Source organism: Oratosquilla oratoria, chromosome 37 (genome assembly GCF_046742065.1).
Source record: "Oratosquilla oratoria isolate Oo_2021 chromosome 37, ASM4674206v1, whole genome shotgun sequence".
Taxonomy (NCBI): Eukaryota; Metazoa; Arthropoda; class Malacostraca; order Stomatopoda; family Squillidae; genus Oratosquilla; species Oratosquilla oratoria.
Genome location: NC_134813.1, coordinates 31,200,412 through 31,223,422, shown reverse-complemented (window position 1 = coordinate 31,223,422; position 23,011 = coordinate 31,200,412). Strand labels below are relative to the sequence as shown.

Below are 23,011 nucleotides of genomic sequence, written 5' to 3'. Positions count from 1 at the left end.
GCTCGGGCCAACAGTACAGGCGCCAGAGGCCCAAAAGTGAAAGGTGGGTGAAAAGGCCCAAATTTGGAGGGGCACCACTGCCACGTCTTTGGGCCCAGGTTCCTCGCGTGTACCTCGCTGTTTGCAATTGTCCACTGAGGATGGACAAAAGTCATGAGAAGAACTAGAGTAAACTTTGTTGACAATTCGAGGCAAAGGAATCAGGTGGGGTGAAATATTAAACATACATACATACATATACCAAGGCTTTTTCCCCCTTACAAGGGAGGTAGCCAAAAAGAAAAAGGCATAAAATCATTCTCACCCATTCCATCCCTGAATACACTCCACACCCCTCCACCCTCCCTCTTATCTTAGCACCTCCCGGATGACGGGTCATCCCTGCACCCTGTCCACTGCCCTGGGTCAGAAGCAGTGTCGTAAGACACAGCGCATCTACAGCAAGGACGCTTCATTAAATCGGCGACCCACCTCTATGTCTCCCCATGCATAAAAAGAGAAGATGGGGAGAAATCCCTTCGGGCTGCATCAAATTTTGCTCACACATACTACCTCACCCCCCATCCTCCTGCTCATTCCACCTCATGCATCACAACATCATCCATATACAACCATTCTCCATTCACCCCTGTCTTCTGTCCTCTCCTGTCCTTCCTCAACAGACATTCCCCTCTTCCCCAAAGCCCCCTTCACCCCATCCATCCACCTCATCCTAGGACGTCCCTTCATGTTCACTCCCTCCACATCTGCCTTCCACACCTCTTTTACTAGTCTTTCTTCACTCATTCTTTCCATGTGTCCAAACCATCCTAATACTCTTTCATCAACCCTATCTCTCAACTCCCTTTCCACCCCCGTTCTCCTCCTCACCTCCTCATTTCTCACTCTATCTAGCCTAGTAACCCCCATCATACTTCTCAGACACCTCATCTCAAACACATTCAAACTCCTTCTCTCTTCCTCTCTTATGTTCCATGTTTCTGCCCCATACAATGCTGTTGGCACAATCACTTCTTCATACAGTCTCCTCTTAGCATCCATTCCCAAATGTCTATTCCTCATTACACTCTTCAATCCACCAAGGCATTTACTCGCTTCTCTCAATCTACATTCTACCTCCACCTTCACTCCACCTTTTCCTGCCACATTTGCACCCAAGTATCTAAAACTATCCACTTCCTCCAGTCGCTCTCTTACTGCTCACTTCCAGTCTATTGCCACTTTCACCCCTTGTACATCTCATCACCTTACTTTTACCCACATTTATCTTTAGCTTTCTTCTATCACATACTCTCCCAAACTCTGTCATCAACTTCCTCAATCCCTCCTCCGATCCTGCCACAAGTGCAGTGTCGTCCGCAAACAACAGCTGGCTCACCTCCCACTTTTCTCCATTTTCTTTAACCATCTCCAATCCCTGACCCACTACCCTTGCATTTACCTCTCGCACTACCCCATCCATGTATAAGTTGAACAGCCAGGGCGACATAACGCATCCTTGACGAAGTCCCACCTTTACCTCGAACCACTCACTCTCTCCATTTCTAATCCTGACACCTCTACCACTCTCATAAAAACTCTTGACAGCTTCTAGAAGCTTTCCTCCTATCCCATATATCTGCATAACCTCCCACAGTGCCTTTCTGTCTACCCTATCGTAAGCCTTTTCCAGATCCACAAAAGCCAAAAAACCATCTTTCCCCTTTCCTATAGTTTTCTCACATATTTGTCTTACCACAAAGATCTGGTCTACACAACCTTTACCCGTCCTAAATCCACACTGTTCCTCACCAATTACTCCCTCTGTTCCTCTCCTAATCCTCTCAATCAAGATCCTCCCATAAGCCTTCCCAACTACACTTAACAAGCTAATCCCTCTGAAACTACTACATTCACACTTGTGCCCTTTTCCCTTATAAAGTGGAACTATACTGTACAGGCACTTCTCCAATCCTCCAGCACTCTACCCTCTCTCCAGAAAACATTAAATAACCTCACCATCCAGTCCACCATCACTGTACCTCCTTTTTTTAAACATTCTGCATGGCATCCATCCAGACCAGGTGCCTTACCTGCTTTCATCATCTTAACAACTGCCTTCACTTCATCCTTCCTTATTTCTCCTCCATTTTCCTCACTCATCACGGTCATTTTCTTAGCATTTCCCACTGCAACTATCTTTCCCTCCCTATCCTCCTTCACATTTAGAAACTCCCTAAAATATTCTGCCCTTCTTCCCCTTACTGCCTTCTCTTCCATTATCATCTCTCCATCTGCACCTTTTACCTTTTCTTCTCTACTTGATTCCCCTCCTCTTCCTCTCTTAATTTCTTTCCAAAACATCTTTTTATTACTTTCAAAATTTTCTGTCATACTCTTACCCCATTTCACATCTGCTCTCCTCTTTGCCTCCTTTACCTTTTGCTTTACTTCTCTTTTCTTTGTACCTCTCATATGACTCCCTCGTCCTATTTTGTAACCAAACTGTGAAAGCTCGCTTCTTCTCTTCTACAACCTTCTTTGTTTCCTCATCCCACCATTCACTACCCTTCCTTCTATTTCCTCCTGTCCTTCTTGTTCCACACACCATCCTTGCACACTTTGTGACTCCCTCCTTGAACCATCCCCATTCCTCCTCCACACCTAGCTCTACTCTATCCTTCACTCCCTTCCACTCCTCCTTCAGCTTCTTGTACTCCTTCTCCTTTTCCTTTAAAGAGTTCACTCTAAGCACCTCTCTACCTTTGGTCTCTTTCCTCTTTGTCCATCTATCCTCCACTCTCAACTTACCTTCTACCAAAAAATTATCTGATATTCCCCCACCCTCTCCCCTTAGCACATGTACATCCTTAACTCTTCCTATCATAATCTTATTTACCACTACATAATCCTATTTACCACATAATCCAATATCAAACATACCCCTATTTTGTCCAGATGTGTTGGATCCTTGGATGATGGCCACTTCCACTTACTTTGGATGTTATTGGGATCATTTACATGTAGTGTTGCCTTTTCGTAGTCCATGAGGTGGTTGGTATTTTTCCTGTGTGCAACACACACGTTGATGGTGACATAAAGGCGACACTGTGTCGATGTTCTTCGATCCAATTTAATAGTCAGCAATTTGGAAGTACTGTGCCAGACCACTAGGACAATAAAAGACATCACCAGGATGAGAATAGACATCAGGAATAAGCTTAACAATAAAGTCAGTGTCTATTGGATTCCATGTTCCGGATGTAAAGAGCCCTAGATTGGGGAAACATCATGTAAGCTGAAAACTCAGATCCAAGGAGATCAATACAATGTCTGCCATCATGTCACTACCAACACATGTGTTGCACACAAGAAAGGAGGAAAGAAGTTGAATAGAGGAAGGCAGAAGAGGCAGAGGAACTCAAGAGAGTTCTTGGCAAAAAAAGTTAGGCATTTGTCAGCATCACCAATGGCTTAAAAATGTTTAAAGAAATAGATGCAAACTATGAGAGATTCTTCAAGAGTGGAGAGACAGGTTCAAGACTCTCTAGCTTGCTACAAAGAAATCTATAGTGAAAAAAGAAAAAAAAAAAGTGCCCGGTCAACACTTAATAGCTTTCTACAAAATCCAGTGCCTTCAACCGGCAATATTCCAGACTCATCACCAAATGACCCAGCATCATATACTCACAAACCTCACCATAAGTAGTACCATCCTTAACTCATCCCTCAGGAATCTGTGCCCCCCTGCAGGGGTGCCAGGGGCTTTCTGTGTCAGTTTGGCCCCCAATTGCTTCCATACTGGGGGTTGGTTCCAGTTCCAGCCATGTTGTTCTTCAGGGAGATGGAACTGCTTGGCCAGACAGTCTGAGGAAAGATGACGACAACAACTCATGCCTCATTAGAAGATGAAGTTGAAGTCACTGCAGAATCTCCATCACGCTCCCAATGATTTTGGTGTAACACTTCAAAAATTCTTCGGGCCCAGTGTGCTCTCTGCTGTGTGTTTATAGCCTAATACTTTTAGTTTTTTATATAAAACTTTATTCAAAGTGATTTAGACAACATTTACACACAATTTACAATATCTTAACATAATTTGGACTATTGAACATGGGAATATATATATATATACATACATATACCAAAGGCTTTTTCCCCCTACATGGGGGGTAGCCACAAAGAAAAAGGCATAGAAACCACTCCCACCCATTCCATTTCCTATATATTCCACTCCCCTCCACCCTCTTATCTTGGCACCTCCTGGATGACGGGTCATCCCTGCATCCTGTCCACTGCCCTGGGTCAGAAGCAGTGTCGCAAGACACAGCGCATCCACAGCAAGGCCGCTTCATAAATTCGGCGACCCCACTTCTCCGTCCCCTCATGCAGAAAAGGAGAAGACGGGGAGAAATCCCTTCGTGCTGCGTCAATTTTTTTTTCATACATACTTCCTCACCCCCCATCCCCCTCCCACTCCCCCTCATGCATCATATCATCATCTATACAAAACCCCTCTCCATTCACCCCTATCTTCTGTCCTCTCCCATCCTTCCTCCACAGACATTCCTCTCTTTTGTAATGCCCCTTTCACCCCATCCATCCATCTCATTCTAGGACGCCCCCTCATATTCACTCCTTCCATCTCTGCCTTCCATACTTCTTTTACTAATCTTTCTTCACTCATTCTTTCCATGTGTCCAAACCATCCTAATAATCTTTAATCAACCCTATCTCCCAGTTCCCTTTCTACCCCTGTTCTCCTCCTCACCTCCTCATTTCTCACTCTATCCAGCCTAGTAACCCCTATCATACTTCTCAGACATTTCATCTCAAAAACACATTCAAACTCCTTCTCTCTTCCTCTCTCAGGTTCCATGTTTCTGCCCTGTACAATGCTGTTGGTACAATCACTCCTTCATATAACCTCCTTTTAGCATCCCTATATATATACATATATATATATATACACACCCACCCAAGTTTGCTACCCCAGGAAATTAAAATCCAGGGGAATTTTCACCTGCCAAAACCCATCGTAACTTACAAAAATCATATGTCAATAATTGTAAGTAGAGGAATGGCTGTAAAGAGAAATAGTCCTACATATTTTTACACTACAAATTTCCTAAACACAACTTGAATATACAAGTATCTACCATTATAAACCTATGTACATACCAAATGATCTTTTCCTTCTTATAAGGGAGAGCCCATGTCAAACCATACATTAACAAAACAAAAATATACTGGATCATAAGTTAATTCTCTGTGCATACAAAACTATCCACAAAACAAACCTTATAAACAATATACAAGAATGTACATACATATACAATCATAATATATTTATGTAATGTTATTTACTACCCTGTTTGAACATGTTAAAAAAACTGAAAAATCCTGTATTCAAATTCATATTTACATTTGACTCAGAGTTTGGAAGTGATTTAATACTCTCTTTGTGTTCTCGAGTCTTGATCTTCCCATTCTTCAAGATTTTCTCAGCTTCTTTTGCAAATGGAAAGTGACACATCTGTTTAGCAAGAAGAGGCACGACTAAATTGTAATGATTAATTTTCTTGTTCAAAGAATCTATATCTTCCTTAATGTTCTGTAAATTTTTTTCCCACCTCGCCTGCAAAGGAATAACACTTGGTTAATTATAAAATACATACTTTACACTATGCATTGGATGATATTGACGTGACTTAACTCCATTAATGGCTGCAAAGCTTCTGATCTAAGCAGTGGTCAAGGCATACGGATAACCCTCCATCTATGTACATGCATACATATACCAAAGGCTTTTTTCCCCTTTACACAGGAGGTAGCTAAAAAACAAAGGCATAGAATCCATTCCCACCCATTCCATCCCCTACATACTCCACTCCCCTCTACCCTCTTCCCTCCCTCTTATCTTGGCACCTCCTGGGTGACAGGTCATCCCTGCATCTTGTCCACTCCATCTTGAAGGAGTTCAGACAGAAGGATGGGTGTGGGATGGGTGAAGGATGGGTGTATGCCTTGACTAGGCTACCCCTCTTGTGAGGGGGAAAGAGCCTTTAGGTATATGTACATATGTGTAAAGATTTTGCTTGGGTGTACACTTAGCCTAAAATGTTCCACAATCTTACTTGATCTCTTGAGCTTAGTGGATAGGAACCAAGCTTAGCTCTCTCTTTCTCGAGCATTTCTCGAATAGTTTCTTTATTCACACGGATCTCTTTCTCCAATAGGACCCATTCTGGTGCATATCCATTATCGATCAGTACCTGTGTATAAATGAGGAGTTACTCATTTATAATAGAAATACCGAACAAGAGCTCCATATAATGTAATGCTTTTACTTCTTTTCCATGATAATGCTTTATAAAACCACCATGAATACTGATTGTATGATAGTAATCTAGCTTCCTTACTCTTTTGGTGTCTAAATAAAATTTAAGTATATTCTAACTGCCATCAGTTAATTTCATCTTGCAGGTGGGAAATCAATACAGATGTCAAAATATTAAACCTAGCTGGAGTAAAGTAACCCTTTGGTTACTGCTAGGCAGTTATATTTGGCCAAGGGAAACCAAAACCGATATTGATGGATCAAGCTCTGTGAAGATTGACCTCCAACTACTCGCTCACACCCTTGCAGGAAACTGATGAAAAGAAATCTTTATAATTCAGGAGGTAGACCAATGGTACTATCATCATCTGTTATTCATTTCTCACTCAAAAATTAATTTTCACTGTTATCCTACAACAAAATTTATACCCAACTTGTTACTATGTTATCTAAAGTGAAACTTTCATTATTTAATTATGGTGAAAAATATTCACAGTACCTGGTTGAGTTTGTGTGTGACAACATCAACATATGGGTTATGGTTCTGATATTGTAGAGGTTTGCCAGCCAAGGACAACTTATCAAAATCTCCTCGAGACATAGATTCTTGAATTAAATCTTCAACTACCCGTTCAATACCATACCTAGAACATAAAAACTTACTAAACTACATATCACTGTAATATTGATCTTTCATTCTATACCTTGAGTTTACAATCAGCTTTTATGGGTATCACAATGGAAATAAGCTTACATACTTTTTTGTGTTATCCTCGGCAATTGTAATTGTTATTTCAAAGTATGTGTTCTTTTCATTATCTACACTTCATGTACATTGATTCATTGCCAAATAAAATTATTATTATTATTATTATTATTATTATTATTATTATCATTATTATGGTGACTCTTCAGTACATTATGAAAAATCACCTGGTGCGGATCTTCTTGGCAGCTGCTTTCTCCTTGGACACGACAGCCGTTTCTGGGTGAAGAGCAGAGAGCTGCTGCACTTTAAAGTCCACAACATTTTCGGTGGCACGAAGTAACTGATACTTCTCGAATTGCTTCTGTCGTTGTGCTGGCGTGCCCATGCCAATACCTTCATTACTGAGGAATTGACGATGTTGCAACTTGGTATGCTGATCACAGTAAAATACAACAATATTTAAAAAACTTTCATTACATGGTTATGATAAAAGCTTTCAATTACTTCATTATCTTAATATACACAAACACCATTAACATAACTCCACAACAATGGATTACAAAGGAACATACATACATACACCAAAGGCTTTTTTCCCCCTTATAAGGGAGGTAGCCAAAAAAACAAAGGCATAAAAACCACTCCCACCCATTCCATCCCCATCACACTCCACTCCCCTCAACCCTCTTCCCTCCCTCTTATCTTGGCACCTCTTGGATGATGTCATCCCATCTTGTCCACTGCCCTGGGTCAGAAGCAGTGTTGCAAGACACAGCACATCCATAGCAAGGCCGCTTCATCAAATCGGTGATCCCCCCCCCTTATGCAGAAAATGAGAAGACAGGGAGAAATCCCTTTGGGCTGTGTCAAAATTTCTCACACATATTACCTCACCCCCCATCCCCCCACTCATTACACCTCATGCATCACATCATCCATATACAACCATTCTCCATTCACCCCCATCTTCTGTCCTCTCCTGTCCTTCCTCAACAGACATTCCCCTCTTCCCCAAAGCCCCTTTCACCCCATCCATCCATCTCATTCTAGGTTGCCTCCTCATGTTCACTCCCTTCACATCTGCCTTCCATACCTCCTTTACTAGTCTTTCTTCACTCATTCTTTCCATGTGTCCATACCATCCCAATACTTTTGATTGAGCAGCCCTTTTCAGGATCCACTCTGCTCACCCCACGTCCTGTCTCACAACTCCTTGAATGGGCAACCACCCTGAGTGAGATCACCTTCATTTATGGTCAAGCTAACCCAACAAACCAAACATCTGGTGAAGGGAAAGACAAGCAGCCCTCCTAGAATTATGCCCCCCCCCCCCTGCTGCAACTCATCCCTGCCCTGTTGCAATCTATGCCCCTAACCAACTAATGCACACACGACAGGGCAAAAAGCCCCTCAACATCTTTAACCTATTTGACACAATCACTCTGGTGCAATTCCCCTCCAACAGTCCCAACCCTGCAAAGCCAAGCATTGCCACAATCCTGTATACAAGTCCACCACATAACCTTCAATTTCCCCCCCATTCCACCAAGCAATCCATTCCATCTTTTACCTATTCATCCTATCCCTCTTTTGCAAGACATCCTTTTCATCCCCACTAAGGATTACAAAGGTGGAGCATGCTGACAGGAGACCTTTTGGTCCATAACTAGGTCGGATACAGGGAAAAAAAAAAAAAAATATATATATATATATATATATATATAATAATATAAATAATAATAAATAAAATAAATAAATGCTACTCACAGTAACCAAAAGAGCCAATGCCCCACATGAAGCAACTGGAAAATAATGCAAGGGACAGGAAGAACACCATACCTGCTTTTCTCCACCACAGAAGTACCACCAATGTAACCCCATCTCAGAAGTAAATAACATCCAAGATATCCCCACCCCAACACACACCAGTCCTTCCTATCCAGTGGGCTTGCACCGCTTTGAACCGTATGACTCAGGTTGAAATACCCTCCAACTCAGTGCCAATCTCTCACCCAAAAAACACTTCTTCCTTACTACATCCCCCTTCTTGCTCCCATGGGCACTACCAAATGACTTCACAAATACCAACCTTTATGTCATAAAACTTCCTATTGTCTTCTTCATCATCCTCTTCTTGTCTGGAGGCTTTCTTTTCTTCATAGTATAGACCAAATTCACCTTCGCAGTCATCTGCCTTTTTCCGATCACTACTAAACTTCTGCAAGAGTTTGCGGTAGGATTTCTCAACCTGGAGAAAGACAATACAGAGTGAGAAACAGGGAGGTAAGGAGGAGAGCAAAGGTGGAAAAGGAGTTGGGAGATAGGGTTGATGAAAGAGTATTGGAATGGTTTAGACACATGGACAGAATGAGTGAAGAAAGATTAGTAAAAGAGGTGTGGAAGGCAGAGGTAGAGGGAGTGAACATGAGGGGGTGACCAAGGATGAGATGGATGGATGGGGTAAAAGGGGCATTGGGAAAGGGAGGAAGGGATGTTGAGGAAGGATGGGAGAAGACAAAAGATAGGAGTGAGTGGAAAATGGTTGTGATGCTGTGATGCTTGGAAGAGAGTGGGTGGGGGATGGGGGGGTTAGGGAGTATGTGTGAATGAGATTCTGATGCAGCCTGAAGCGATTTCTCCTCGTTTTCTCTTTTTCTGCATGGAGAGGGATTGTGGCCAATTAAATTAAACAACCTTGCTGTGGATATGCTGTGTCTTGCTGCATTGCTTCTGACCCAGAGCTGTAGGCGAGATGCAGGGATGATCCATCACCCAGGAGGACCCAAGAAAAGGGGGAGGGGTGGTGAATGGGAATGGAGTATATGAGGAGGAAATGGGTGGGAGTGGATATATGCCTTTGAATACCTCCCTTGTAAGGGGGAAAAGGTCCTTGGTGTGTATTTACCTAGTTGTATTTTACAGGAAGGGGAGCTATGCTCGTGGTGTCCCGTTTTCATATCTCGTTTTATCTAAACTATTTTTAAATTCATGTATTGTTTTTGCACACACCACTTTCTCATCTAACTTGTTCCAACTGTCTATTACTCTGTGAGGAAAGCTGTTCTTTTTCAGGTCTCTTCTATAGCTGTCTTTTTTTATTTTCTTTCCATGTCCTCTTGTATTTCTGTCATCCCATTTTATCAGATTCTATCAGTAATTTCTATGCCTTTCATGATTCTGTAAATAGCTATCAAATCTCCTCTCTCTCTTCTTTGCTCTAGTGTCTGTAGTTCAAGTTTTGCTAGTCTCTCTTCATATGATAGTTTTGAGAGTGTAGGTGCCAATTTTGTAATTGCTCTTTGTATTCTTTCAAGTTTTTTATACATTTTTTTGTACTTGGTGACCATATCGTTGCTGCATATTCCAATCTTGGTCTTATCAGGGTGATTAGAATTTTCTTCACCATTTCTTCATCCAGGTATGTAAATGCAACTTTGTTCTTATTACATAATAGGTTTTTCCAAAAATCTTATTTATATGTTTCTCAGGTGACATATTATTCATTTTCTACTTTTTTTATTCCTTCTTCTCCCAATTTATATGATCCTGTTATTCTGTTTTTACTTTTTCCAAATTCCATTATACTACACTTCTTTGTATTGAACTCCATCTCCCACTTCCTACTCCATTCCTGTACTTTATTTAGATCTCTCTGTAGTGATTCACAATCTTCTTCCGTGTTCACTTTTTTCAATAGTTTTGCATCATCTGCAAAGAAGCTCATATAGCTTTCAATTCCTTCATCCATATCATTAATATATATAGCAAACATTATTGGGGCCAGAACTGTTCCTTGTGGAACACCGCTTATTACTTCATCCCATTTTGAGTGTTGGTCTCTTATCACTACTCTCATTTTTCTTTCTTGCAAAAAGTCTTCCATCCAATTTAGCAGTTTGCCCTGTATTCCTCCTTCAGTTTCTAATTTCTTAAGCAACTTCTTATGTGGTACTTTGTCAAAAGCTTTTTTTAGGTCTAGAAATGCACAATCAGCCCATCCATCTCTTTCTTGTATTATATCTATTAGCCTTGAATAGAAACATATTAAATTGGTGACGCATGATCGTCCTTGTCTGAATCCAAATTGTCTTGGATTTAGCACGTTTTTTTTTTTTTTATATTTTACCCATCTATTTTTGACAATTCTTTCACAAATTTTTGCTATTGTACTTGTTAGAGAGACTGGCCTATAGTTGTTAGGGTCTTCTTTATTTCCCCCTTTATATATAGGTACTATATTTGCTTTTTTCCAATCTTCTGGAACTTTACCTTCTTTCAAGGAACTGTTTATTATGCTATGTATTATGTCTGCCAGTTCATTCCTGCATTCTTTCAAAATCCAGTTTGCTATTTCATCTGGTCCATGCGATTTTCTGACATCAAGATTACTCAAGTGGTTCAATATTTCATTCTTTGTTACTTCTATTTCTTTCATAGGTAGGACTTTCTCTTTCCATTCAATCTCTTCAGGTTGTATGTTCTCCTTTGTAAACACAGATTTAAAATGTTTGTTCATAATTTCCGCCATTTCAATTTCCTCTGTGTATTCAACTCCTCCTTGTCTTAATTTCTCCAAATCTTGTTTGTTTTTCAGTTTGTTGTTTACAAATCTGTAGAATAGTTTTGGTTGATCTTTACATTTTTCTATGACATCTTTTTCATATTTTCTCTTTTCCTCTCTGCACGCTTGTACATATTCATTTCTATAACAAGTATATATTTTCCATTTTTCTGGTCTTTTGTTTTTCTTCCATTTGGCCCAGGCTTTGTCTCTTTTGTCTTTTATCTCCCTACAACTTTTATTGTACCAGCACTTTACATATTCTTTTTCTTGTTTTTGTCTTGGGACATACTTTTCTACTCCTTTTTTATAGATTTTTGTCAAAATATTCCATTTCTCTTCTACTGTTGTATCTTCTTTGTGTATTCTTTCCCAGTTTTCATTTTGGAAGAATTCTCTTATTTTATCAAAATTTGCTTTTTCATACATCAATCTTCCTTTCCTATATTGTTCATTTCTTTTCATGTATTTTTTCTCATTTAGCTCTAGTTCTATCAATATGTGGTCACTTTTGCTTATTGGTGCCTGGTATTCTATCTCTTTCACTATTTCAGGTTCTGATGTGATTATTAGGTCTAGTCTCGATGGTTCTTCTTCATTTCTATACCTAGTGTTCTCTTGGATCCATTGTGTCATTGTGTGGTCAGTAATCATCTCAAGTAGAACACTTCCCCATGAGTCTTCTCCACCCTTTACGGTCATCTCTTCCCAGCATATTTCTTTGCAATTATAGTCGCCCATCATAACTATTCTTCCTCCATCTTCCATTATCTCGTTTAGTGTTATTCTTGTGTCTTCTAACATGCTTTTATGTTCATTCTCTTCCCACGAGGCTGTTTTTGGGGGCACATAGTTTATTACAATTTTTCTGCTCTTCTTATCTCTATCTTCTACTTCTATCATGATCATCTCTACTCTATTGTTCCCATATGTGACACTCTTCACGCTTATATCCTTCTTAGTCAGGAACATAACTCCACCCCCTTGTTTTTTCTCTCTGTTTCTAATCCAATAATTATATGCATTGTGTCCTATGCTGTTGGGTGGTAGTGGACCTTTTAATTTTGTCTCAACAATTCCCATTATGTCCGGATCTTTTTCTTTCAGATATTTGTTCAGTTCATTCAGTCCTGTTATTAATCCATCTATATTTGTGTAGGATACTTTTAACTTTCTGTTATTTCCATTGTATTCTCTGTTTCTTTTGTGTTTCTGTTATTTTCCATTTCTTCAATTTCATATTCACTACTCTCCAGTAGAATTCTTGTTTTTCTGTCTCCGTTCTGGTCTCGTTTTTTTTTCTTAGCTTGATGTCTTTTCCTTATTTCCTCCTCTCTTTCCTCTTTATTCATTTCCCTTTTTATCCATACCTTTTTATATTGTTTACTTGTTGTTAGTTTTCCTGTTTTGGACAAGATATTCTCTGCCGTCGTTTGTGACCTGAATTTAATCTTGATTGGTCTGGTCTTGTCTGTACTATATTTCCCGAGTCTGAATTTCTCTTCGATTTGTTTCATTATTTCTGGCTCATCTTCCTGAACTAATTCTAGTAAGTTTCTTACTTTTTCATTTTCCTCTTTGATTCTTGTGGTTCTATCTGGGTTATGTTTCTCTTCCATTCCCAATATAATTATACATTTCTTTTTGTCTGCTAAGTCTCTTACAATATTCTCCTTCTGTCTCATCACTTTGATAACTGAGTCTTCAGTTTGTTCTTTCATTTGCTGTTTAATTATATCAGAAAATGCAACTTTACTATTTTCTTGTATCTTCCTCCACCCCTCTGCCTCTTTTGCTATTGTTTCTTTATTGTCTCTATTGTTCCTTTTTAATTCTTCATTCTCCACTTTTACTTCTCTTAACTGTCTTTTTAGGTCTTCTATTTCATCAGTTAAGTTTTTGTTCGCATTCTCTAGTTCTTCCAATTTTTCAAACCTCTTGGCAATTTTTACATTTTGCCAAACCTAATCTCCCAATGCTCAGTCATTTGTTCAAGTTTTTCCTCCAGTTTTGCCAGTTGGGGGAGGTTGGTATCCGCCGCCCCCTCATTAAATCCTTGGAAATTATTATCCTCACCTTCCATTGAACTGCTCTTATCTATGTTTCTGATCTTTACAATTTTGTTAGTCCCATCATCGAGATCCAAGTCATCCGTTCGGCGTTTGTTTACAATCCGCCTGGACTCTTGGACCAAGTCCTCCCCTTCCTCATTTCCTTCCATTTCCCTCAATATCCCTTCCCTTCTCCTTCCCTATCACTTCCCCACTATTGCACGAGCACTCCCCTTCTCTATAAATACAAAAAGGCACTTCTCTGGATGTTGAGATCCACGTATTTTTTCCTTTTTCTCTGGAACACCAGTTCTCGCCGTCCATTCGGTGAAAGGGTGTGTGTGTGTGTGTGTGTGTGTATGTATGTATGTATATATATATATATATATATATACATATATATATATATATATATGTTTACATGTATGCAAGTAGAACATTTTCAGTATATGGCAACTGGTACACAATTCTAAGAACACAACTGCACATCTGAATAAAAAAAAAAAAAAAAAAGGGAATCTATTGAAGAAAACAACTACATAATGTGCTTATAAGTTGAAATTATATTAGTAAAGTGTTCATCCCTTTAACAGGGTCACGTAATACAAAGATTGTGTTCCAGTCTGAATAGAATTTTCATTATCAAAACCCCATTGAAGCTGGGAGCCACCCATTAGCTACGTAAAATTGTCTACCCATAGATGAGACAAAATCTACATATTACTACTGAGGTGAATCATGAGGTAATGGAAGCAAATAAATATCTAAGTAGAATGAAAAGTATGTACATATACCAAGGGATCTTTTCCCCTTAACAGGGAGGTAGCCAATGTCAAAAGGCATAATTCCACTCCCATCTATTTCATCCCCACCCACTCCACTTCCATCCACCACCACTCCCTCCCCCTCATCTTGGCTCCTTATGGATGATAGGTCATCCCTGCATCTCTCTCATTACCCTGGGTCAGAAAAAATGCAGCAAGACAAAACACACCCACAGCAAGGCTGCTTCATTTAATTGCAGAAACATTGAAGACAGGGAAAAATGCCTTTTGGCTGCATCAAAATATTATGAAAATTATATTGAAAAGTATGATGGTTTGGACACATGGAAAGAATGAGTGAAGAAAGACTAGTAAAAGAGGTATGGAAGGCAGATGTGGAGGGAGTGAACATGAGGGGACGTCCTAGGATGAGGTGGATGGATGGGGTGAAGGGGGCTTTGGGGAAGAGGGGAATGTCTATTGAGGAAGGACAGGAGAGGACAGAAGACAGGGGTGAATGGAGAATGGTTGTATATGGATGTTGTTGTGATTGCATGAGGTGGAATGGGCGGGTGGGTGGGGGGTGAGGTAGTATATGTGAGCAAAATTTGACGCAGCCCGAAGGGATTTCTCCCCGTCCTCTCCTTTTATGCAATGGGGGTACGGAGAGGGGGGGTCGCCGATTTAATGAAGCGGCCTTGCTGTGGATGTGCTGTGTCTTGCGACACTGCTTCTGACCCAGGGCAATGGACAAGGTGCAGGGATGACCTGTCATCCAGGAGGTGCTCAGATGGGAGGGAGGGTGAAGGGGTATGGAGTGTATTCAGGGATGGAATGGGTGGAAATGATTTTATGCCTTTCCCTTTTTGGCTACCTCCCTTGTAAGGGGGAAAAAGCCTTGGTATATGTATGTATGTATTTTGAGAAAAAGGTAATTGCCATACATTATTTACATAAATGTGAAATCTTTAGACATAAAATGGGGACAGTAGATTAAGTTTATTGCAAATGATATCAATCCATTCTAGCCTTGAGTTTCACTACATGAAAAAACTATTCCCAGTCATTGATACAGGCCTTTGGAACCTCCCACAGATCTTTCCAGAAAGAAACCTTGGACTGTTGTCTGTGTCGTGTGAGTGTGGGACTGTTTCTATGTCATCAGCTCAAAGTGGTAGGGAGAAGGTAGCAGTTGTCAGCTCTTCATGTGTGAAAGATTGTGACAAATAAAAAAGCTGATAGAGAGAGAGCTTGAGCCCAGTCTGGAGAGTGCATCTCCTGATGCAGGTAGGGGGAGTCAACAGGTTTTGGAAATGGGCAGCTCCACTGTCCACTATGCAATACCACCACATCCAAGTATCTGTCATTGGTCCCACTGCATATGCATGAATTCACAGAAATACTTGATGGAGAGGATTTGTTAAATTGGGACAAGAGAAAGACAAGAGGAAATGAAAAAAACTCAAAAAAGATTAATTATAGAAGAGATCTGAAGAAGAACAGTTTTCCACATAGAGTGGGACACTTGGAACAAACTGGATGAAACAATAGTGTGTGCAAAAACCATACACGAATTTAAGAGCAAACTAGACTCTGAGATACAAAGGTGGACACCATGAGTGTAGCTCCCCTTCCTGTAAAATACAACTAGGTAAATACATATGAGGTACTTGTTATCATAATTTACCTGAAGCCAAGATATTCAGTGCACATAAGCGCCATCTAATACCACCTGTATACACCACTCTTTCTTGTCCTTTTGTATGACGGTTATGTGTCTATTTACCAGATGGAACTTTGCCGTATCAGCTTGAGGGTGTCCACTATCTGGATGGAATTTTTTGGCGAGTTTAAGGAAGGCCTCTCTAGCTGTAGCTTCATCACTGTTTGGGTTAATACCCAAAACATCAAAATGTTCCTGTAAATATTTCAGTAACTATGTAAAGAATATACATGAAACATATATACCATAAAAATGTATAGCAAAAATTTTACACTAACTTTATATACAATTTTTGAGTAGACTGTGTGTACAACCCTGAAATACAAACACTATAATCTTCCTGTTGTCTTCTGTATTTCCTCAGGAAGGTGGCTTGTTGTTGCACTGCACATAAGGACTTTGGCACCCGGCTTGTGAAAAGCAGCATCTGTGAAATACAAGAGATAAGGAATAAGAAACAATATTTCTTCTATTAATGGTACTACCCTTTTATACAATGATCCCTAACCTCTAACTATGACTGAGACACTACTGGTCTTTTCTGTTTTATTGTCATGTGTATTATTGGCTGTAGGCTGCATGAAAGTAATGAATAGGTACACAGGACTACAAAGGAGGAGAATGCCAACAGGAGACCTTTTGGTCCATAACTAGGTAGGATGCAAAAAAAGATATATAATGATAAATAAATAAAAATTATAATAATATAAATAATAATAATAAATAAAATAAATAAATAAATAAATAATCAACATCTGAGTAAGAGACAATACAAGATTGGAAAAAAGACAATTCACATCAGAAAATTCTATGAAACTTTGTACAGAAAAAGACAAACCAGTGTATAAAGAGCTGGAGCTGCAACCACCATACAAATAACAATTCATAAAAAGACACCATAAACATACTTCACTGTATAGGGCAGAGTCTTAGAATCTAAGGGATGCAGAAGGTTTAAATGTGTTTGAGATGACAAGGAGAGAATTGTGGTGGTGAACCAGCTTTGGCTGTTGGGATCTGCTGTGGAGGTCTTGTAGGTAAGTTCCAGTGTCAACACCATGGTCTGCCTGAGGACACACCACTCCCACATCTCTGCCTGGGCCTCACATGTTGGAACCGATCTACAATCTAGTCTGTTGCTGCTCCTTGTGAGGTTAGGCCATGTAGGATTGAAGGCTCATCTGGGATGTTGGCCAGGAATTTGTCTAGCCTCCTCTTGGAAGCCTCTGTGTTGACTCCCTTTAGGTCTTGGGAGACAGTTGAAGAGTCTGGGGCCAGCCCAGGTGAAGCTTTCTAATGGATCGTTGTTGCTTAAGGACTTTCTTTCACAGGTCCTACCAAACCTGGGGTGGTGTTTCCCTTTAATATCACCTCCTTCTTTTAGTGATGAATTTGGTGCTGTGCTCTCCATGATTTTCCAGATGTAAATCATTATATAGCACTCTCTGCATCTCTGTGGTGAAAAGAGCTTGAGGAGTGTTAGTTTCTCCCAGTAATTCAGGGAGTCCCTGACCAACATCCTCATACTGTGCCTTGCTGCAGTACTTCTGACCAAAGCAGGGGGCAGGGATGGTCCATCATCCACAAGGAACTATGATAGAGGGGAAAACAAATGGGTACTTGATGAGTGTGGGGTGAGTATTCTTACCTGGTGGGTTTCCCACACCCATACCTGTTCAGGAGGGGTCAATGGAAGCCGCGCACACTGCTGAAGTACCAACCACCATAAATAGGATAAGGAAAATAAAGGATATATATATATGATAGTAAGTGCATCATAGCAGCTGGAGAAAATAAGAAACTAAATAAATTGGGTATACTGTAATGAAATGTCTGAGATGTATGGTAGGGGTTACTAGGTTGGATAGAGTGAGAAATGAGGAGGCAAGGAGGAGAGTGGGAGTGGAAGAGATGTCAGATAGGGCTGATGAAAGATTATTGGGATGGTCTGGACACATGGAAAGAATGAGTGAAGAAAGGTTAGTAAAAGAGGTGTGGAAGGCAGAGGTGGAGGGAGTGAACTTGAGGGGATGACCGAGGGCAAGATGGATGGATGGAATGAGGGGGGCATTGAGCAAGAGGGGAATGTCTGTAGAGCAAGGAAGGGAGCAGGCAGTAGATAGGGATGAATGGAAATAAATGTGTGTGGATGATACTGTTATGCAAGGAAGGGAAGTCTGGAGGATAGGGAGCACTTAAGTGTGAATGATATTTTGACACAACATGAAGGGATTTCTTCCCATCTCTTTTTCTGCATGAGGAGACAGAGGATGAGGGTCACTAATAAGTGAGGCAGCCTTGCTGTGGATGTACTGTGTCTTCCTACATTATGCTTGACCCAGGACAATGGTGGATGCAGGGATGACCCATCATCCATAAGGAGGAACAATAGCAGCAGCAGCAAAATGGGATGGCCGGCTAACCCATCACAACCAAGTCAGACCATCCCTTGGCTTGGCATGTTTACCCAACACTAAAAACTATCATGATGGGTAACATTCAGGGCCTCTATCTGAAGACAAACCAAAATAGAGTTCCTTTCCTGAAAGAACTAGCAAAGGTAAAATAAGTATAAATACATACATACACATACACATACCAAGGCCCTTTCCCCCTTTCAAGGGAGGTAGCCAAAAAGGGAAAGGCATAACAACACTCCCACCCATTTCATCCCTAAATACACTCCACACCCCTCCCACCCTCCCTCTCATCTGAGCACCTCCTGGATGACGGGTCATCCCTGCACCTTGCCCACCGCCCTGGGTCAGAAGCAGTGTCGCAAGACACAGCACATCCACAGCAAGGACGCTTCATTTAATCGGCGACCCCCCCTCTCCGTCCCCCCTTGCATATAAGGAGAGGACGGGGAGAAATCCCTTCGGGCTGCGTCAAAATTTACTCACACATACTACCCCACCCCCCTGCCCATTCCTCCTCATGCAATCACACATCATCCATATACAACCATTCTCCACTCACCTCTGTCTTCCGTCCTCTCCCTTCCTTCCTCAACAGACATTCCCCTCTTCCCCAAAGCCCCCTTCACCCCATCCATCCTCCTCATCCTAGGACGTCCCCTCATGTTCACTCCCTCCACATCTGCCTTCCATACCTCTTTTACTAGTCTTTCTTCACTCATTCTTTCCATGTGTCCAAACCATCCTAATATTCTTTCATCAACCCTATCTCCCAGCTCCTTTTTCACCCCTGTTCTCCTCCTCACCTCCTCATTTCTCACTCTATCCAGCCTAGTAACCCCTATCATACTTCTCAGACATTTCATCTCAAACACATTCAAACTCCTTCTCTCTTCTTCTCTTATGTTCCACGTTTCTGCCCCATACAGTGCTGTTGGCACAATCACTCCTTCATACAGTCTCCTCTTCGCATCCATTCCCAAATGTCTATTCCTCATTACACTGTATAAATACAACTAAATAACTACACCCCATTCAGAGTGGACAGAGAAACAAGAAATCATGGAGGTGTCATTACATATGTTAGAAATGACCTTGCAATAGATACCAGACAAACTCTGTCCATCTCAAATGGACAAGTGGCATTAATAATGATTCAAAACTCATCTATGGGCATGATAGTAATTAACTGCTATAACCCACCCCAATGTAGTACAAAGAACTTCACAGGTGCTATGAACAGGGTAAAGGAGCTGACAGAGAACCTATGTGGCCAATGCCAGACATCATCATGGTTGGAGACTTCAACTTCCCACACATGTGGTCAGAGGACACTATCCACATGGGGCCAACTGAGGAAAAGGTCCAGGCTAGGGCACTACTAGAAATAGGACACAGGACATCCCTAACCCAACAAATAACGCAACCTACTAGGCACAACAATATCCTTCACCTCTTCTTCACCAACAACCCACAGGCAATTAGTGCCCACTAAACAGAGAAAACCATATTCTTTGACCACAACTGTCAACACAGCCTACAGGAAGAAGGGTAAAATGAAGAGAGAAGAAAAGTCTTCCCTTTGCAGCCTACAATTTTTATAGTGAGAGCATAAAGTAGGAAGAAGTACAAAACAGTATCAGTGAAGAAAATTGGGGACAAATTATCTGGGGAGAGCTCAAACAATATGTTGAAAGCCCTAACTACCAAATTAATAGATGTATGTAGGGCCCATATCCCAGAGAGGAAAGTACACCAGAAGACACACTCAAGTACAGAAAGATACTGATGAGGAGAACTCTGATAAATAAGCTCTGGAAATCCATTGTACTGTCAAGGCTAGACTACTGTTCCCAACTATGGAGTACAACTAGTGCTCATGAAATAGATTAGTTACAGAAAATACAGAGACAATTCACTAAAAATATAGATCACTTAAAAGATCACAGTTACTCAGATAGGCTATAGTACCTGAATCTCTACTCTCTGAAGAGAGGTTGGGATAGGTACACCACAATATATCTATGGAAAATAATGGAGGAAAAAGTGCTGAATCTGACAAACCCCATAATGTCACAGGTGACTGAACATAGAGGCAGAAGCTGCACTGTCAACACCGTTCAGCATGGCACAGCTGGATTATTATAGTACAACAGCTTTAGATGGAGAGCTGCCAGACTCTTCAAATGCAATCCAAGAGTGGTTCGAGACAAAAAGGGTTGTTCAACGGACTCTTAGTCTCTTTCAAACATTTTTACTTACTTGGTTTACTTGGTGAAGTTTCGAGGTCAGTCCTTACAGCCATAGTGATCTACCACTGCTGTCAGTCCTGCTGTCCCTCCTCACAAGGGCCAGTTGGTCTGTTATTGTGTTTGAAGAAAACCTACTATTTGCGGTGTAGCCTGGCACCTTCTGTAGGAACATGTCCAGTGCATGCTTGAAGCTGTCCACCAAGCATTTGCTTCTCTCTCTCACCTCTTTTGGGATGGCGTTGAAGATTTTTGGACCCTCGTGGCCTTGGCTGGATGCCAGTAAGGTCTTAAGCCTTTCCGGGGCTCTTGGTGGGAGAGTTTGTCTCTCGCACTTATGCCCGTGCCTTGCACTGTGGTACAGCTTGATTGTTGAGGAAGTGAGGTCAGGAACAAGGCCCTCTAGGATTTTTCATGTATAGATGGCCCTATATCTTTCTCTCCTCCTTTGTTGGGAGTAGAGACCCCGTGCTTCCAGGCGATCCCAATAGTTGAGATCTTTCATCCCTCTGATGTGCCTAGTGTAGTTCCTTTGGACAGCTTCAAGCTTCTGGATGTCTCTGTGTTTGTGTGGTGACCAGAGTTGGCTACAGTAGTCCAGGATCGGTTGAATAAGTGCCTTCCAGAGGGTAAGCATTACTTGTACTTCTCTTGAGGAGAAAGTCCTTAGTACCCAGCTGGCCATTCCTCTTGCTCTTTTCACTGACTGCATGATGTGGTGCTGGAAAGTGGTATCATCACTTAAGTGAATGCCCAGGCATCTTACATGGGCTTTGGGTTTGATTTTCATACCTCTTTCCGTGTACAGTTCAGTGTTGTCTTTAATGCCTTGGTTTGTGCTATATCTCAAGACCTCGGACTTCTCTTCATTGAATTGCATGTTGCTGTCATTGGCCCATGCATAAACTGTGTTGAGATAATTTTGTAGATGGTGCACATCTTCACTTTCCCGCACTGCATGGCTGATGTGGGTATCATCGGTGAAAGACAGGAGGGTTGAGTCCACTCTCCTATTTATGTTGTTCATATGAATTAGGAATAGGAGGGGGCTGAGGACAGAGCCTTGTGGTACTCCACTTATTATCTTGGTTTCACTGGACTTCACACCGTTGACCGCGACTGTTTGGGTATGGTCTGTCAGGAAGTTGTGAAGCCATATTCCTAGCTTCCCTGAGATTCTTAGGTCCCTTGCCTTGTGGAGGAGGACACCGTGGTCCACCTTGTCAAAGGCTTTTGCGAAGTCTAGAAATACTACATCAACATTCTTCCCTTCTGACAGGTTCCGTAGTAGCCAGTCATAGTGTGCAAGTAGGTTTGAGAGGCAGGACTGACCTTTTCTGAAACCATGCTGATTCTCTTTTATGAGGTTTTTCTCTTCAAGGTGTGTGAACAGTTTGTCACTTACGCATTTCTCGATTACCCTGACGATGTGGTACGTGTGGGCAACAGGTCGATAGTTCTTTGGCAGCTGGCTGAATTTAAAATTCCTATACTAACTGGAAGACACCCGTGACTCCTTAGTGAAGGCTGAGGAAAACTGGAGGCGAACACTACATGTTGGCCTAATAATGGGATGATAAACCCATCAAGCCGAATCAAGTAAATTATGTAAAGTAGATTATTGCTTACTGTAATGATCAGGCATACAAGACCCAAATAATTTAGTATTTTGACAAAATCACTAATTTCTAGCCTATTATGCCGACTTTGTATAGCCATGAATACTTACTTACATGTGTCAAGCTTTATGATCTTAGTATTACTTACTTTAAAATCCGAGTATAAACCCAGAGTAAATGTTTACCCTTGTGTTTACATAACTTATTCTAGATGCAATAGCTTACAAGTTTTTGTCCAATATCGTATTTACAACTATTTCATCATTCTTTTTTTGGTAACTAAATTATGAATTAGAAAATATAACGTGTTCTATAAGAAGTAAAATTCTGTGTGATTAATAAAAAAAATGAACTATGATGCAGGCTGGAATCCTTAAGAGTAACATATTTCTTGTATACAAACCTAGTGACTCAGTTATCATATTATCCTGTAGATTTATTCAGTGCTGCCCTCTCCGGTTGTTCGCTTTCCGACAAAGGATGTGACTGTTACACAAACTGAACATGATAAAATACGGTACTGTTTTTGGACAAGCTCTCGAGTTATACTGCAGCTGTTGCAAGGTATCTTTCCACCTAAAAAAGAATAATAAATACTA

At 40.9% G+C, this 23,011-nt stretch overlaps 1 protein-coding gene across 3 annotated transcripts; it reads right to left on the bottom strand.

Annotated features, from left to right (window-relative positions):
- Positions 1 to 2,884: 2,884 nt before the first annotated feature.
- Positions 2,885 to 22,969, bottom strand: LOC143019625 (dnaJ homolog subfamily C member 28). Of its 3 annotated transcripts, none has more exons than XM_076175431.1 (8): positions 22,816 to 22,969; positions 16,456 to 16,554; positions 16,191 to 16,322; positions 9,118 to 9,276; positions 7,253 to 7,461; positions 6,819 to 6,963; positions 6,117 to 6,254; positions 2,885 to 5,617 (listed from the first exon to the last, which is right to left on the bottom strand). In XM_076175431.1, exons 2-8 carry the CDS (start codon positions 16,552 to 16,554, stop codon positions 5,339 to 5,341), a joined length of 1,161 nt encoding a protein of 386 aa, XP_076031546.1. In that variant the 5' UTR covers positions 22,816 to 22,969; the 3' UTR covers positions 2,885 to 5,338. The 3 variants fall into 3 exon arrangements, with proteins under 3 accessions (XP_076031546.1, XP_076031547.1, XP_076031545.1); XM_076175432.1 differs by lacking the exon at positions 22,816 to 22,969 and adding an exon at positions 20,807 to 20,930; XM_076175430.1 differs by lacking the exon at positions 22,816 to 22,969 and adding an exon at positions 22,561 to 22,629 and having other exon boundaries at positions 2,886 to 5,617.
- Between the last annotated feature and the right edge of the window lie 42 nt (positions 22,970 to 23,011).